The 17,639-nt window shown below is 40.4% G+C and overlaps 1 protein-coding gene across 1 annotated transcript in view; it reads right to left on the bottom strand.

Annotated features, from left to right (window-relative positions):
* The window catches only part of SETD2 (SET domain containing 2, histone lysine methyltransferase), a 120,358-nt gene that overhangs the window by 2,506 nt on the left and 100,213 nt on the right, over positions 1 to 17,639 (bottom strand). The window contains exons 16-19 of the mRNA XM_081246579.1: positions 12,784 to 12,918; positions 10,455 to 10,594; positions 6,829 to 6,940; positions 631 to 711 (exon numbers count right to left, since the gene is read on the bottom strand). Coding sequence (XP_081102705.1) covers positions 631 to 711; positions 6,829 to 6,940; positions 10,455 to 10,594; positions 12,784 to 12,918 — 468 coding nt within the window. The remainder of the gene's footprint in view (positions 1 to 630; positions 712 to 6,828; positions 6,941 to 10,454; positions 10,595 to 12,783; positions 12,919 to 17,639) is intronic.

The raw sequence follows: 17,639 nt of genomic DNA, 5'->3' as shown, positions 1-17,639 counted from the left end.
AGACCTCCAAGCCCTATCATGGCACATTCCTCACACAGCTGCCATTACTTTTTTTTTTTTTTAATGCCATTACTTATTTACAGGTCTACTTCCTCCAACAGACTATAAGCCCCTTCGGTGAACAAAGACTGGAGTTTAGAATCTGGATGCCCTGAGGCAGAAAAGGTTAGTGTCCTGAGAGCTGTACTGCACTTCCAGCAGCATAAAGAGGAGCTGCTTTCTCCCAATCACTTGAGGATTAGGCAGCCACGAAATGAGATATCACAGAAAAAGAAACGGACTTTGAGCCAGAGGCCCGAGTTCAAGTCTTCTGTCCAGAGCTTGCCTTCTCTGAACCTCAAGAGCTCCTCCACCAGCATAAGAGGAATGACAATTCCGGTCTTGCCTACCTCATGCGCTGTTGTGGGGATAAAATGATATAATGGATATGAAAGTGCTTATTACCCCACTGTAAAGGACCATACCAATATGTCATCACATAACAACTACACAGTCCAATCACAGAAGCAAAGGAACACCCAAAGGCAGGGCCACCTAGTACTACAAACAGCTGTGCACACTTAGGATGAGAAAGAAAGGGTCTCAGTTTAAGCCTTCAGAACGTAGTGTCCACATCCCACCAAACCTTACCTCTTTTCTGAATACTTCTTTGCTTTTCTTAGCCAGCTCACTGGAGGTGTCTGCTTCTGCTGTCTTAGGCTTTTTTGAGGTCTAGAAATGGAAAACACCACAGTGTGGGAACGAGAGGTTGGGTCAGTGATGCCCTGCTCTTCCAGAACCTCCCTTCTTTCCCGCAGTTGGGATGCCTGACTCTTGGTATTAGAATCTTAAAGGGACGTGGCCTGGAGTCAACTTAGCTGCTGTTACCACTCTCACTTCATGTTTAAATCTTGTCATCTGGCACTGGCCTCGCTCCTATAAACCAAGTTCTAATTCTCTACCCTAAGTGAAAGCTACATCCTTGATGTAGCTAAACATTTGTTTCAGGGTCACCTCCTCTGCAGAGAAATGTGCTGTGTGATTTGGACCACTGAGGTCCCTGTTCTGAGCTGCAGTATCCCACACTGTCAAGAGAGGCCCAGACTCAACGGGCTCCACCTCTCCCGTCTCTGACATTCTAGGACTCCTGGACAAAGGCAAAATGCTTTAGCCACACAACCATGGTCCAAATACCATGCTCCTCATCCAAGTCCCCTAGACTGCAGGAGACAGTCTCAGTATGCAAGAGAGGCTCCTTAAAGGCTGGTATCCTCGGATCAGGAATGGAAAGACTAAAGAGGTATCAAGGTGTTGCAGGGGAGGAGATGAGGGTCATGCAAGTCAGTGAACAGATGAGTAGATCCTAAGACAGAAGATACTCTGTCCCAAGATGCTAGGATGATGACAAACCTAGGAATGCTCCCTTCCAGCACTGCAAGGGGGAGGCTGCCAGTCCCCCTGCCCCCCGCCTGATTAGGCACTGCTGAGAGGTGAGAGGCCAGCAGCCCTGGCATTCAGAGCACCTACCATGCAAGGCCATCTCCCCATACCTTTGCTCACCACCAGTCATCAAGCCCCTTCCTAGTAAATGTACTTCTCCATGGAAAAGATGATGAGCATTCCCCTTTGAATGCAACTCACTTCAGATGGATGTAGAAGCAGTTGGCATTACAGGTACTTCATTTTTTTGCTAGCTGCTTAGAGCACAAAATTTTTTCAACCTACCCCCACTTCTGATTCCTCTCTTTCCAGAAACACTAAGAAAGTGCTGGTGATGAAGGGACTGTTCAACTCCCTCTGCCCTGGACTGGCTCCAGAGAAAGGTGGCACTCCCCTGGCTTTTGGGCTTCTATACATCAGCTTTCCCTGACTTGTTATAAAAGCTTTGCGTATTTTCTACTTTTCTACTTTCTTTCTGTGGCTGTGGGAGCAGGAAAGGGAGGGCAGGGTAGAAAGAACATACAGATTCTACCTCTGGTTTTAGGAAACAAAATGCAAATAACTCTGTTTTCAAATGTTTTGCTTTGAGATTTTGTGGTTATTTTTTCTAGCAGTAGAGAGTGTGGGTGTGCTTCACAATAAGATCTCATGTAGCAAGGGATCAAGAATTGCCTGAATAAGCCAAGGTAATTTCAACACACCCTCAGCTGCTGTCTTGTGGATCTCAGAAATGAGTAGCAGCAGCAATGAGTACAGAAAGCCCCTTAAGGTATAACAATGATCTCAAGGCTCTGGCTCCTATAGAAGAGGCCAGGCTCTCAGTGAGGGCACTGTGTAAACAGGAATGTTCTGCTTCCCTCTGAATGGGGTATGTGTTCAGAAAGCTAAATAATTCCAGTGCATTTCTAATTTAATCTCTGACTTGGTGAGGTTGTTGGGCTTTAAAAACACACAATCCCCTGAGCTCTCTCTAGGAGCTTTCCTGGTCCAGAAGAAGTTGAGGTATCAGAAACAGTACACATGATTCAACCTAAATTCTGCAACACATGAACCTGTACACACCAATTAAAAGGTTAAGAAAGAAAGATCCTTGAAAATAATAAAAACTCAGTATATTCTGCTTTGAAGTTGCTGCCACCTTTGGTAACAAAAAGAGCAAAATAATTTCAGTTTGGTTCTAGATCAGGCACTATATACCACACCTTAGTTTGTCAAATGAGGCATGGGAGAGGGGGTGCAGGAAGTGAGAGAACAGGAACAAATCATCTCTACGACACTTTCAAGAAACTGGCAGGCCATTCCTTGCCTCTTCCATATCCACTTGTTTGCTTAGCCCCAAATGATGCCTCTCAGATGCCATTGCATGCATCTTCAACATCTCCATTCTTAGTTCCTCACTTTGCCTAAACTATTAAAATACTCTTCAATCTGATCTCCAATGCTACCAATCTCACCTTTTCAAATGGGCCTGTTTCACTCAAGGAACACATATTTGATTGCCTGTCTTGCTGCTTTAAAAGCATTCACTGGCTTTTAAGCATACAATAATCACATTGGTAGGATACCAAGATCTTAGACAATTTAAATCTGACCTACTTTTCCATATTTTTGTCTTGCTCACTACCTACCCCATATGTATCTAAATTCTCACCATAACCAAATTATTTTTATTGTTCCCTATATAGGCTCTGTCTTGTACTGACTTTATACCTTTGCCAAAACGGCTTTATTTGCCCAGAATCCTCTTTCCTGCTCACCTTAGCTATAGGTAAAGTCATGTTTTCTGTGACATATCACTAGTGCATTTTCTTAGACTAATCACTGTGCTCCCATAGCATTCTGTACATACTTCTACTACAGCAATTATCCCATTGTGTTCTTGGTTTATAGATGTGGTTATTTCCTTAGATTGAACTTCATGAAGATTAGTACTCAGATTTATTTCTCTTTCTATCTGTAATACCTTACACAAGCCCTGTGCATTAATGAAAATTTACAATGTTACAGTCTTCATCTCCAAGGGCTTTAAAATCTAAATGAAGGCCCTAAAGATGGGAAAAAAAAAAAAGTTGGAGCAGAAGGAATAAACACATAACCCACAGGCATCCTTCTCCTGTCTGAGACGCTAGCTAGGTGAATACAGTAGTAAACTGGTTAGGAAGGTTAGAACCAAATAAGTCACTGGCTATCCAAGTCAGACTAGGTCCTAATGATAGAGACAACAGTCTAGAAAGAAATCCAAAGACTGACACCTCAAGCCTTTGACTTGTGCATCATGGCAAGGTTGGTTGGAATATCAAAACTCATTTGTTCCTTCATAAACTATCAAAGAGTTAATAACAAAATAGATGACTTCATTTATATTTTCTCATTAGAAATACAAGAAAAGGTAAAGCTGACAAGTCAGAGACAAAAGGCTAAGAAGCTAAGAGAGAGAGTGAATGAACATCCAGATAGTTTTTTACTGGAAGCACATGACAGTTACGGGGTTTTTTCCCCTTAGGTACCTGTCTCTATAAAAACTCTCCCACAGAAACTTCATACACTGCCGGCAGAAATGTACAATGATATAGCAACTTTAGAAAACAGTTTGACAGTTTCTTTAAAAGTTAGATATAGACTGTCTAACTTTGATCCAGCAATTCCACTCCTAGGTATCTACCCAAGAGAACTGAAAATGTATGTCCAAAGATTTGTACACAATTGTTCATATACCATTATTCATAATAGCCAAAGAGTGGAAAGAACCCAAATGTCCATCAACTGGTGAATGGATAAATAAAATGTGGCACATCTAATACAATGGGATATTATTCAGTGCTAAAAAGAAACGAGCTACCAAGCCATGAAAAGGCATGGAAGAACCTTAAATGTATATTGCTAAGTGAATGAAGCAAATCTGAAAAGGCTACAAGTCCAAATATGTGACGTTCTATAAAAGGCAAAACTGGAGACAGTAAAAAGATCAGAGGTTGTCAGGGATAGGGATGGGGATGGGGGGAGGCGGGGAGAGAGGATGAGATGAATAGGAGGAGCACAGAGATTTTCAGCGCAGTGAAACTATTCTGTAGATGATAATGGTGGATACATGCCATTATACATTTGTCAAAACCCACAGAATGTACAATACCAAGAACACTAATGTGAACTACAGATTTTGAGTGATAATAATGTAGATTCACTGATTGCAATAAATGTACCATACTCCAGCAGGCTGTTGATAGTGGAGGACGCTATGCATGTGTGATGACAGGGGGTGTATGGAAACTCTGTACTTTCTGCTCAGATTTAAAGGGAACCTAAAACTGTCTGAAAATAAAATATATTAAGAAAAAGAGGTATATAAGGACCTTTTCAGACAAACAAAAATGAGAGAGCTCATCACAATTAGATCTGAAATATTCAAAGTATTAAAGGAAATTCTTCAGACTGGGACTTCCCTGGTGGTCCAGTGGTTAAGAATCTGCCTTCCAATGAAGGAGACACAAGTTTGATCCCTGGTCAGGGAACTAAGATCCCACATGCCATGGGGCAACTAAGCCCACAAACCGCAACTACTGAGCCCACATGCCATAACTAGAGAGAAGCCCGTGCACTGCAACGAAGAGCCCGCATGCCTCAATGGGAAGATTCCCACATGCCGCAACTAAGACCTGACACAGCCAAATAAATTTTTTTTAAAGTGGATAGAATTTATATATATAAAAAAAGGAAATTGTTCAGACTAAAGGAATGCTAAATATAATGCTGAAGAAAGAAAAACATTTCCCCCAAAGTGAATTAAATATAAAAGGAGGTATGGATTTGTTTCCACTTTCCTTCTTACTCCCATTCCTTCCTTCCCTCTTCCACCTCTTTCCACTGACTTAACTAGTTAAGTGTCTCTTATTTTCAAAATTAAATACTATTCAAATCTTAGAGCATAGATATATTGTCTTTGATTTCATTCAAGACACCACATCCCTGGAGACAGTGAGTCCTGTTCCAAGTGGAAAAGGATAAAAATTTTTAATTCAAGCATTGAGAGTCACACTGATTTACATGACCTCTAATCCCGATTACTCTCTTGTGAGAAGGAGAGCGAGGAACAAGCTCTCTTTCGCTTTACTCTAGAATAGTATTTCCAGAGTAAAATATCTCAGTTTCAAATCTTAAAAAAAGGGGGGGCCCAGTTATACTCTTTTGGTGAGTTGTTTTTCTTTTTTTTTTTTTTTTTTTTGCGGTACGCGGGCCTCTCACTGTTGTGGCCTCTCCTGTTGCAGAGCACAGGCTCCGGACGCGCAGGCTCAGCGGCCATGGCTCACGGGACCAGCCAGTCCGTGGCATGTGGGATCTTCCCGGGCCAGGGCACGAACCTGTGTCCCCTGCACCGGCAGGCAGACTCTCAACCACTGCACCACCAGGGAAGCCCCTTTGGTGAGGTTTTAATGCAACCAGTTTAACTTCTTTCCAAACCCACCAATCCCAAAATGGCAGGACATTAAAGCAAACTAAGAAAGACTGCAGTTAAACAGAAAAATCACATTTAAAAGAAACATAACATTAAGAAGAATGCTGGGCTTCCCTGGTGGCGCAGTGGTTGGGAGTCCGCCTGCCGGTGCAGGGGACGCGGGTTCGTGCCCTGGTCCGGGAGGATCCCACGTGCCGCGGAGCAGCTGGGCCCGTGAGCCATGGCCGCTGAGCCTGCGCGTCCGGAGCCTGTGCTCCACAACGGGAGAGGCCACGACAGTGAGAGGCCCGTGTACCGCAAAAAAAAAAAAAAAAAAAAAAGGGAAGAAGAATGCTGTAATCTACAGGGAAAGAGCTAAGATATATTAAAGGAAGTTATAATGGAATAAGAATACTATGATTCTATTTGTATGTTTAAAATGAAAGAAAAACAACTGTGTGTGTTTTCCATAAAGGTCTGGAAGAACACACAACAAAACAATGTTTTGCAACTTTGGCACTACCGACATTTGGGCCAGTTCTTTGTTGTGGGGGATTATCCTGTGCACTCTAAGATGTTTAGTGGCTTCTCTGGCCTCTGTACACACTAGAAGCTAGTAGCATCTCCACAGCTGTAACAACCAAAAATGTCTCTAAATATTATCAAAAGTCTCCTGAGGAGCAAAACTGCTCTTGGTTGAGAACCTGTGCACTAAAAAGTTAACAGTATTTATCTCCAGAGAGGGAAGTATGATGAAAGGGGAGAAACTAAATAGAAACTAAGGGCTTTTATTTTTTGTTCTATATACTGTACTTCGGTATTGTTTGGACGTCCTACCACCCCCAAGCATTTTTTATATGCATAATTCTCCAGAACAATAAGAAAAATAGAATTCCAAGATAACGTGGGTACTGACTCTACAAAATGACAAGGCAAAGAATCCCAAATGATCAGGAAACATATCTGTAAGCCACACTCACCTTCATGGGATTTTCATCATATGTTGGGGTTCCCAGGTCCATCTCAGCTTCATGCTCAAGGCTGGCATCATCTCCTGGGCTTTCCCAAGTAGGAGGATCCCACTGAGTCTGCCTAGAAGAAGGTAAGAACAGCCATGCTGTCATGGCCAGAAAACAGAGAACTCTGGCATAGGTATCTCTACTCATATATACATAATATACAACATGCAATGAAACAGAACAAGTCAGCTTCATAAGACAGAGACATTCTTCCCAGCAGCAGTGATTCTATCCCAAAGACATACACTGTTTTTAGCCCACTGTATTTCCGTAGCCAATGCTGTGGCAACGTTTGCTGGGTATCAAAGACAACAGTAAAACCAAACATCTTTGTCTCTCACCTGATTATTAATGTCCTGAAATCAGGATTCAGCAAAGTCTAAGGAAAGTACATGGAGTAGGTGCCTGCCTATGCCACCCCTCTGCAGGTGATCATGATTGTACCTAGCACGTACCCGGAGCAAAATAAAATAAATCACAACATCCTCCTCACAATCCTTGATCATGTGAGAAAACTGTTCCTTGCCTTAGGAGTCTTCTTGTTTGCAGTTTTGCCCCTCTGGCTTGATGACTTACAGCATGGAAAAGATGTACAGGTTAAAAACTTGTGCCCTCTGTTAAAAATATTTTCAGCTGGCTACAAAAAAAGAGTTCAACCACGTTAACTCTTTGCATGCTTTTTTTTTTTGGCCACGCCGCATAGCTCTTGGGGATCTTAGTTCCCGACCAGGGAATTCCCTCATTGCATGTTTACGGCTGTTTTGAAAGTTAGCAGGCAAAGATGTTTTTTGTTTTTTTGTTTTTTTTTTAAAGCTAGATCTGTGAATTAACATGTGGAAGTAAGGAAATTCTATTCAGGAGTCAGAAGTCGGCTGTTACAGGAAATGCTCTAAGGGGAATCACTTAAAACGTCAAAAGCCTCCAAGAAGCTAGCGACATATCTGACAGGTCTATCCTGCCATTACAGTCTTGTGCTTTCCTACCACAGCAATCTTTAGTTAGCAACATTAAAGGCATTTGATGTAAATCAGTTTTGCAGATGATTATGAAAATAGGTTTATCTCTGACCAACAGAACTAATTATAAAATGGGCTCAAGATTTCTATTGTAATCAAAGAACCACAAGCAGCTGTGGGTTTTATTATGGGAATTAAACAGGAGGTATTATGCTCTTAGGTGCTAGCTAAGGAAAACCTAGAAAAAAAGATGGAAAAATTACACACATAAATAAGAAATACAATTTTTTTTTTGAAAAGTGATAGTCCATTAAAAAGCTTGCTTTGGTATTGAAAAAACAAAGTTCTGGTAAAATTTGAAGACACTGGTTTTTAAAGTCACAACACTTTCAGTCAGCAGCATAACAAGGGCTTGTTTTCTTGGGTTTTGGCTGCATTGGGTCTTCATTGCTGCGCGCGGGCTTTCTCTAGTTGCGGCAAGTGGGCTTCTCACTGCGGTGGCTTCTCTTGTGGAGCACAGGCTCTAGGCACGTGGGATTCAGTAGTTGCAGCACGTGGGCTCATTAGTTGTGGCAATGCGGGCTCTAGAGTGCAGGCTCAGTAGTTGTGGCACACGGGCTTAGTTGCTCCATGGCATGTGGGATCTTCCCAGACCAGGGATCAAACCCGTGTCCCCTGTACTGGCAGGGGGATTCTTAACCACTGTGCCACCAGGGAAGTCCCAAGGGCTTGTTTTATAAAGGTATTTTTATGGGAATAATGAAGACCTTTCTAAGTAGAATACATAAAGGGAAAATATTTGACTGCATGAAATTTTTAACTTCTTCACGACACAAGACATTACAAACAAAAACATTTGCAATATTCTTTTTTGTGGTACGCGGGCCTCTCACTGCTGTGGGCTCTCCCATTGCGGAGCACAGGCTCCGGATGCGCAGGCTCAGTGGCCATGGCTCACGGGACCAGCCGCTCCGCGGCACGTGGGATCCTCCTGGACCAGGGCACGAACCCGCATCCCCTGCATCGGCAGGCGGACTCTCAACCACTGCACCACCAGGGAAGCCCTGCAATATTCTTGATAAAGAGATTAACAATGCTGACAGAAAATGGGTAGATGCCCCAAACAAGCAATTCACAAAAGATACAAATAGCCAATAATCTAATGAAGACGTTCCATCTCAAAAATAAAAGAACTGAAAATAAAAATAAGATTTCTCATCTACTATTTTACATGAGTTAAAGAAACTACATGAAGAAAAAGGCACTTTTGTGTACCTTTTGTGGGAGTCTAAATTGGTACCATTTTTTTTTAATGGTAAGCTGACAATACTTACCAATTTAAAATGTGTATCTCTTTTGATCAAATATTTTGCCTCTAAGAATCTGCCTGAAGAAGGCAGTAAGATTAGTATTAGTGTCTGTAAGGATGTCCAGGTTTAGAGTTATATATAAAATAGTGAAAATCCATCAATCAGGGTGGGTTAAACAAAATTTGGTATAGCCATACAGAAGAGCAGGGGCTAGGCAAACTTCTTCCATAAAGGATCAGACAGTAAATACCCTTGACCTTGTGGACCAAACGATCTCTGTCACAACTAGTCTACTGTCATTGGAGTATGAAAGTAGCCATCAACAATTCCTAAATAAGTGGGTGTGGCTGTGTTCCAAAAAAACTTTATTTAACAAAACAAGTAGCCCATTGACATAGTTTGCTGAGCCCTGCAACAAATAAGCAAGTATTAAAAATAATGTAGTTTTTCATTAATTGATACAGAAAGTTCTATAAATAGACTGGTAAACAAAGCAGATGACAAAACATGCACCCCAATAACTCACATTATATACCAATGAATACATACATACACACACAGAAAACACATATATTCACATAAAGCTATCTGCCTAAAATATATTTGTTTAATTCTAAGAAAAAGATAAATCAGGTTTTTTATATAAATTGCAGGAGTCATCAAACTATGGCTCACGAACCAAATAAAGTTTTATTGGAACAGAGACATACCCATTCATTTATGTATTGTCTATGGCTGCTTACACAACAACAGAAGAACTGAACAGTTGTGACAAAGAATGTTTGGCAAGCAAAGCCTAAAATATTTATTATCTGGCCTTTTACAGAAAAGGTTTGCCCATGACCCCTGATTATCTACAATGTTAGATGAAGTCATTACCATTTTCTAAAAAAATTCCTTAGTTTGGGACTTCCCTGGTGGCACAGTGGTTGGGATTCCACGCTCCCAACGCAGGGAGCCCCAGTTCAATCCCTGGTTAGGGAACCAGATCCCACATGCTGCAACTAAGAGTTCACATGCCTCAACTAAGGAGCCCGCCTGCTGCAACTAAGACCTGGCACAACCAAATAAATAAATAAAATAAAATAAATTCCTTAGTTTTCTCCAAGAGTCTTGCAGATTAAAAACACCAGAACATACCTAAAAAGGACCAAAGTCTAACGTATGTCATAACATTTATGATGGGATTCTGGAAAACCAGCAGCCCTCAGGCACAGTTAACAGCTAATAACAAGTCTATAACCATAAAACTCCCCTTACAGTGGCAGCTTCTTTGACCAACTGAAAGCTGATTTGGGGATGCTCAGACAGCGCTTCTTACCTTGTGATCACATGGTAGTAGTAGATCTTCCCTTCTGGGTCTCGGGCTGTCTTCCAGTTGGGAGGTAAGACAATGGTTTTTGGTTTGGGAGGAGATGGGGGTGGTAAATCCAGGAGATTATTTGTCACAACCATTTCAGGCTAAAAAGACACACAAGTTCTTGATCAGTGACATTTCTTTTAATCTGGCTGAGAAGGACCAAAATAGTCTACTTAAGCAGTATGTAAAAACATACATCTACCTCTTCTTTTAAAAAAAGATAAAAAGTAAAGGTACAATCTGGGAAATGATTAGAGACAGTGTATATGAAGAGCTTTAGGGATCTATCAGAAAATTCACAGCAGGCTCCGAGTTCACCATCCAATACACCATATTTAAAAATATTCAGCAGCTCATTATCTAGAACAATATTTTTCAACATTAAAAAAACCAATGCTAAATGGCATATAACCAACTCCAAGATACCAATTAGCTGAATGGGCTTTAGATAGAAGCAAATATGATAAAATGTTAACATTTATCCATTATATATTTTTTGTATGTTTGAAACCTCATATTTATATTTAAAAAATATAGAAGTGGGTGGACAGCTTTTTGTTTTTTAGTTTAATTGAAGAAAATTTTTCTAAATAAATAGCTTTTAAAAATTCAATGCCACATTTTGAAAAACATAAAAACTTCATAATCACTGTTATAAACTGAATTGTGCTTCCCTCAAATTCATATGAAGCCCTAACCCCCAATGTGATTGTATTTGAAGACAGCACCTTTAAATAGGTAATTAAGGTTAAATGAGGTCACGAGAGTGCGGCCCTAACGCAACAGGACTGGTGTCCTTATAAGAAGTGGAAGAGGCATCAGGGAATGTGCGCAGAGAAAAGACCAGGTGAGGGCACAGTGAGAAAGCAGCCATTTGCAAAACAGGAGCAGCCTCAGGAGACAGCAAACCTGCTGACACCTTGATTTTAGACCTGCAGGCTCCGAGACTATGAGAAAATAAATTTCTGTTAGTTAAGCTACGTAGTCTGTGGTATTTTGTTAAAGCAGCTCTAGTAAACTGATAATATAATCATGATAAGGATATATACCCTTAATTGTTCATTCTATGTAATCCAGTTAATAAAGAAAACAATTTCCAACTTTACCTTTGCTTGAGCAGTTAAAGAGGAACCTGAGATCCCAGGCTCAGATAAAACATGGCCACTTTTAAGCAAACCTAAGTCTCCGAGCATGACTGCTTTGTGCATACCCCCCAAGCCTTACTTCACAGAGCTGCTTTTTGTTGGCTCCACTTAAGTTCCACTTCCTCCATTCCTGTAGTCCTCTATCTAGCCTATAAGGTGATCTCTTTCCCCTATTTCGTGTCACTTAAGAATATTCCAAATTATTCAATAACTACTAGATTACCAATCCTTCTCCAATTTGGGAATAATTTTTTCCCCTTCTCAAATTCTATCTGCATATTTCATGACACTAAACGCTGACTACTTTTAGTATTATTCATTGTGATCCTCATCTCTCTTACTGGAATGTCAGCTTTTAAGCACAGGAATGGCATCTTACATTCATTTTCAAAATGCCTAGAAGGACCCAATTCATAGCAAGCCCTCAAATACCTGCCATACACACTGTCTTATTTCTAAGTGTTTCACATGTAGTCTTTTTACTCCATCTCCACCAAATGCCCTACTTATCGAAAGCCACCAGAATGCAACAAGAGCCTTCTCTGGAATTGTCAGTATTCTAACCTGCTAATTTGTTCATGTTTAGTTTCTCAACTGCTTCTAGTGCCAGCTCCTATTTCCCATTTCATCTAAAAACAGCATTTCATCAAGATTTCATCATATCCTTCTACATATGTTGCAGAATACTAAAAGCTTCTTTCAATATATATTGTACAACATGTAAAGTGAACTATATCATTCAATTTTATATCTCTAGTCCTCAGTACAGTATCATAGTCTAGTTCTCCATAAATAATGATGGAGCTAGTCTAGAAAACTATTACTTCAGAAATTCATAGCAAAGTATAAGAATACAAAATCAGTCAGTTTAAATTACAAATAAAAAGGATCCTAAGGGCAAAGTACATATAAATTAACATAGCTGTAAGTTCCACAGAATTTTTTTTAATTGACAAAACTGTTGAGTAGTGCTCCCTCAGGGTACACAGGCACTTGAGTGAAACTGGCGACTACAAAACTTTTTATAAAAAACAAACAAACAAAAAAGGAGTAAAAACCCCCCTAACTAAACCAAACAAAAAGTAATCTTTCTAAAGATAAGGTAGGTAGCCAAGGAGAGTTTTAGCAACCAAAATATTTCTTACTGGCTGTAAGGGCTGAGGCTGCCCTGGTGCAACTATTGTAGTCACGGCTGTGGCTGGCTGTACCACCACTCCTTGTGGGTGAGCTGTGAAAATCTGTTGTCCCTGGATGTACTGAAGGCTTGGCTGGGCGTAACTCTAAAAGATAAAATGAAGAAATTCACAATTTATAGTTTTCTAGCTCTTAATAAGCAGTATCTGACTTCCAAGTTGACAAATCTTATTGGAAGATACATCCATTAATTTTTTTTTAACTTTCAATATGAACATTTTACTACAAATGTGTAAAACAATCTTTTACTTCAAACTCTTTTTTTCTTTTTTGAATAATTCCCTATTCATTTACTTACTTTGATTTTACTTTATCATAAAAAGTTAGAAAACTTTTTTGAGGTGGAGGCGGGGATGGGGGTGGGGTGGAGTACTCATGAAACCTATCCAATTGTTTGGCTTCAATGAGACTTGAATAACAACTGAAGTGCTACTCCTAGGATATCTGAGAAAGAGCTCCACACAATGCTCTTTACAGAGAGTGTTTTAACTACCAATTCCTAATAACTAACAGCTTGTTTTTGTTTTTGTTTCTTTGCGGTACGCGGGCCTCTGACTGCTGTGGCCTCTCCCGCTGCGGAGCACAGGCTCCAGACGCGCAGGCCCAGCGGCCATGGCCCACGGGCCCAGCCGCTCCGCGGCATGTGGGATCCTCCCGGACCGGGGCACGAACCCGCGTTCCCTGCATCGGCAGGCGGACTCCCAACCACTGCACCACCAGGGAAGCCCTAACAGCTTGTTTTGACCGGAAAAGGTCAAAAGGAGTGATCCACGGTAGAGGAAGCTGAAGGTGATCAAATTTTAAACTAGTTTTCTAGCTTTTTGTAGGCTTCTATAAGAAAGACAGTGGAATTCAATGTATCTAAAATCCTTATGACACACTGATTTATATATATAGTGCTTTATCAAGCAGAAAAGCCCTTTTGCATATATTATCTCACTCAATCCTGACTACCATCAGAGGTAGGTGTATCTCCCACACCTGGAGTTATATAACAAATAAGTACCATGGCTAGCTAGGACTTAAACCTACTCTGAAATTACGATAGAAAAACTGTCTAAAGAAGTGACAAGAAGCCCTGAAAACAATCTTGTTTTGTTAAAAGGTCATGACTACCAAGGAGCTGAACAGATACGTACTTAAGGACAGATTTTGACCCTATAAACTGAGGCTCTATCAGGTAAAATGATTCTGAAGTATTAATTGATAAGTACTCAAAATACAAAATATAATCAAAATATAATTATTCCAAATGATACCAGTAAAGACCCAAGGAGTCTGAATAGGTAAATGTAGCTGCCCAGCAGATTTCTGGATGAATAATTACTGAGAAGACACACACAAAGAGGAAGAATACAATACTTGATCCAGTATTGCAAACAGCTTAATCTATACATATCATAAACCAGATTCAATGCTAACTGTCAAAGCAGAATTGTCAGAATAGTATCATGAAGCTGAGAGAAAAATGTATACCTTAGAAATACTTTCATCTCTAGGTATTTGGATACAAGATGGGAAATATGTGCAACATCAAAAATTTTGTAGAGGGCTTCCCTGGTGGCGCAGTGGTTGAGAGTCCGCCTGCCGATGCAGAGGACACGGGTTCGTGCCCCGGTCCGGGAAGATCCCACATGCCACGGAGCGGCTGGGCCCGTGAGCCATGGCCGCTGAGCCTGTGCGTCCGGAGCCTGCGCTCCGCAAGGGGAGAGGCCACAACAGTGAGAGGCCCGCATAACGCAAAAAAAAAAAAAAAAAAAAAAAAAAAAAAAAAAATTTTGTAGAAATTTATCTCCTCACCTAACTCCTGCCCCAAAGCCTGAAATTTGATTAAATCCAAAACACTTTTCAACACTGACATATAACCAGACAATACTGAATCAGAAGTCAGTACCAAAGAAGTATTAGCAACAAAGATGACCAAATACTGCTTAAAAAATTAAAAAGCATACTCTAAAGATAAAATATAAATAATTCTTAAATTTCTACTTTAACTTTGATAATATAAACCATAAAACAAAACATATCTAACTGGGCTCTATTCTATGATCACCAATTTATCTGGAAAGTTAAGTTTCCAACGAAGTTTCTAAGGGCCGACGCCCAGAAGGAAGCATCCTTAAGAGGCAAGTTACTCTGCATGTAGGAGGTTAACACATATGTGCTGGTAACCCTGATTCTGAGTAGAAACAGTTTCTGGGAGGCTGAAGAGGACAGATGGATAAACTGGAATTTTCCCAACCCACTAAGCCGAACACCAGATACTGTAACGAATCCCAAATTTAATTTCTTCCGGACCCACTCTCCTAATCTAATCAATTGGCAAATTCTGTTGGCTCTGCATTTTTTATATATGTATGTACATGTGTACGTGTATCTGTACATATGAGTTTATATATATGTGTGTATGTATATATATATATAAATACATAAAAATAAAATCTGATTTCTTCCATCTCTCCTTCTACTATTCCCATATAAGTGGTCATATTCTCTTGCCTAGATCACTCAACAGTCTTTTAACTGATCTCCCTACTTCTGCCCTTGATTCCCACAATCTCTTCACCCAGAGCAACCAGAGCGATTCTCTTAAAATACGTCAAATCATGCCAGTCCGCTGTAACTGCTCCAGTGGATTTTCACATTATTCAGACTAACAGCCCAAATCCTCACAAAGCCCTGACCATCTTGTTCCTCCCCCAGGCTTTGACCTCATTTCCTACTACAGGTGTACCTCAGAGATACTGTGGGTTCAGTTTCAGAACATGCAATAAAGTGAATATTCCAATAAAAAGTGAATCACATGAATATTTTGGTTTCCCAGCACATATAAAAGTTATGCTTCACTATACTGTACTCTATTAAGTGTGCAGTAACATTAGGTCTAAAAAACAATGTACATACCTTAATTTAAAAATGCTTTACTGGGCTTCCCTGGTGGCGCAGTGGTTGAGAGTCCGCCTGCCAATGCAGGGGACACGGGTTCGTGCCCGGTCCGGGAAGATCCCACATGCCGCGGAGCGGCTAGGCCCGTGAGCCATGGCCACTGAGCCTGTGCTCCACAATGGGAGAGGCCACAACAGTGAGAGGCCCGCGTACCGCAAAAAAAAAAAAAAAAAAAAAAAAAGCTTTACTGCTTAAAAATGCTGACCCTCCTCTGAGCCTTCAGAGAGTCAGGATCTGTCTGCTGGTGGAGGGTCTGGCCTCGATGTTGATGGATGCTGACTGGGTGGCTGTGGCAATTTCTTAAAATAAGACAATGAAGCTTTTGCCACATTGACTGACTCTTCCTTTCACCATTTCTCTAGAGTATGTGATGCTATTTGATAGCATTTTACCCACAGTAGAACTGCTTTCAAAATTGGAGTCAATCTTCTTAAACTTGCCTCTGCTTTATCAACTAAATATATGTAATATTCTAAATCCTCTGATATCATTTCAACAATCTTCACAGCCTCTTTACCAGGAGTAGATTCCATCTCAAGAAACTACTTTCTTTTTTGCTCATCCATAAGAAGTAACTCCTCATCCATTCAAGTTTTATCATGAGACTGTAGCAGTTCAGTCACATCTTCAGGCTCTGCTTCTAATTTTAGTTCACTTGCTATTTCTACCACATCTGCAATTACTTCCACCACTGAAGTCTTCAACCCCTCCAAGTTATCAATTAGAGTTGGAATCAACTATATCTTCTGGATAACTTGCTGCAGTTTCTACATGAGCACTTGTTGCTTCACCTTGCACTTTAATGTTGCAGAGATGGCTTCTTTCCTCCAACCTCATGAACCAACCTCTGCTAAGCTTCAAACTTTTCTTCTGCAGCTTCCTCCCCCACCTCAGCCTTCATAGAACTGAAGAGAGTTAGGGACCTGGTTCTGGATTAGGCTCTGGCTTAAGGGAATGTTGTGGCTGGTATGATCTTCTATCCAGACCACTAAAACTTTCTTCATATATATCAGCAATAAGGGTGATAAGACTATTTTGCTTTCTTATCAATTTCCTTCAAGAACTTTTCCTTTGCATTTACAATTTGGCTAACTGGCACAAGAGGCCTAGCTTTTGGCCTATCTCAGCTTTCAACTTGCTTTCCTCACTAAACGTCATCATTTCTAGGTTTTGATTTAAAGTGAGAGATGTATGACTCTTCCTTTCACTTGATATTTAGAGGCCATCGTAGGGTTATTAATTGGCCTAATTTTAATATTATTTTGTCTCAGGGAGTAGGGAGGCCCAAGGAGAGGGAGAGAGATCGGAAAATGGCCAGTCGGCGGAACAGGCAGAACACAACACTTACCGATTAAGCTCGCTGGCTTATATGGGCTCACTTCATGGCACCCCAAAACAATTACAATAGAAATGTCAAAGAGCACTGATCACAGCTCACCATAACAAATATAATAAAAATGAAAAAGTCTGAAATAGTGCAAAAATTATCAATTTGTGACAGAGCATGAAGTAAGCAAATGCTGTTGAAAAATGGCGCCAACAGACTTAATTTGACACAGGGTTGCCACAAACCTTCAATGTGTAAAAAATGCAGTATCTGCAAAGCACAATAAAATGAGGTGTGCATGTACTGTCACCTTAACTCATTTGGAAAAGGAAGGGCTTCACAATTATACCACACATTTTGAATGACAAACATTTCATATCCTGATTTTGAAAAAAAATTTTTTTTAAGCTAGATCAAAATACTAATTTTGAGAACTGTCAATAGGATGAAACATGTTATCTTCAGAGTGATCAAGAGGTTAAACACCCAAATCTACAACAGAAAAATGTTAATATTTTGGAGGGTAAAATTTCT

Source organism: Mesoplodon bidens, assembly GCF_964165515.1.
Source record: "Mesoplodon bidens genome assembly, chromosome: 10".
NCBI classification, from domain to species: domain Eukaryota; kingdom Metazoa; phylum Chordata; class Mammalia; order Artiodactyla; family Ziphiidae; genus Mesoplodon; species Mesoplodon bidens.
This window is presented reverse-complemented; position numbering and strand designations above follow the sequence as displayed.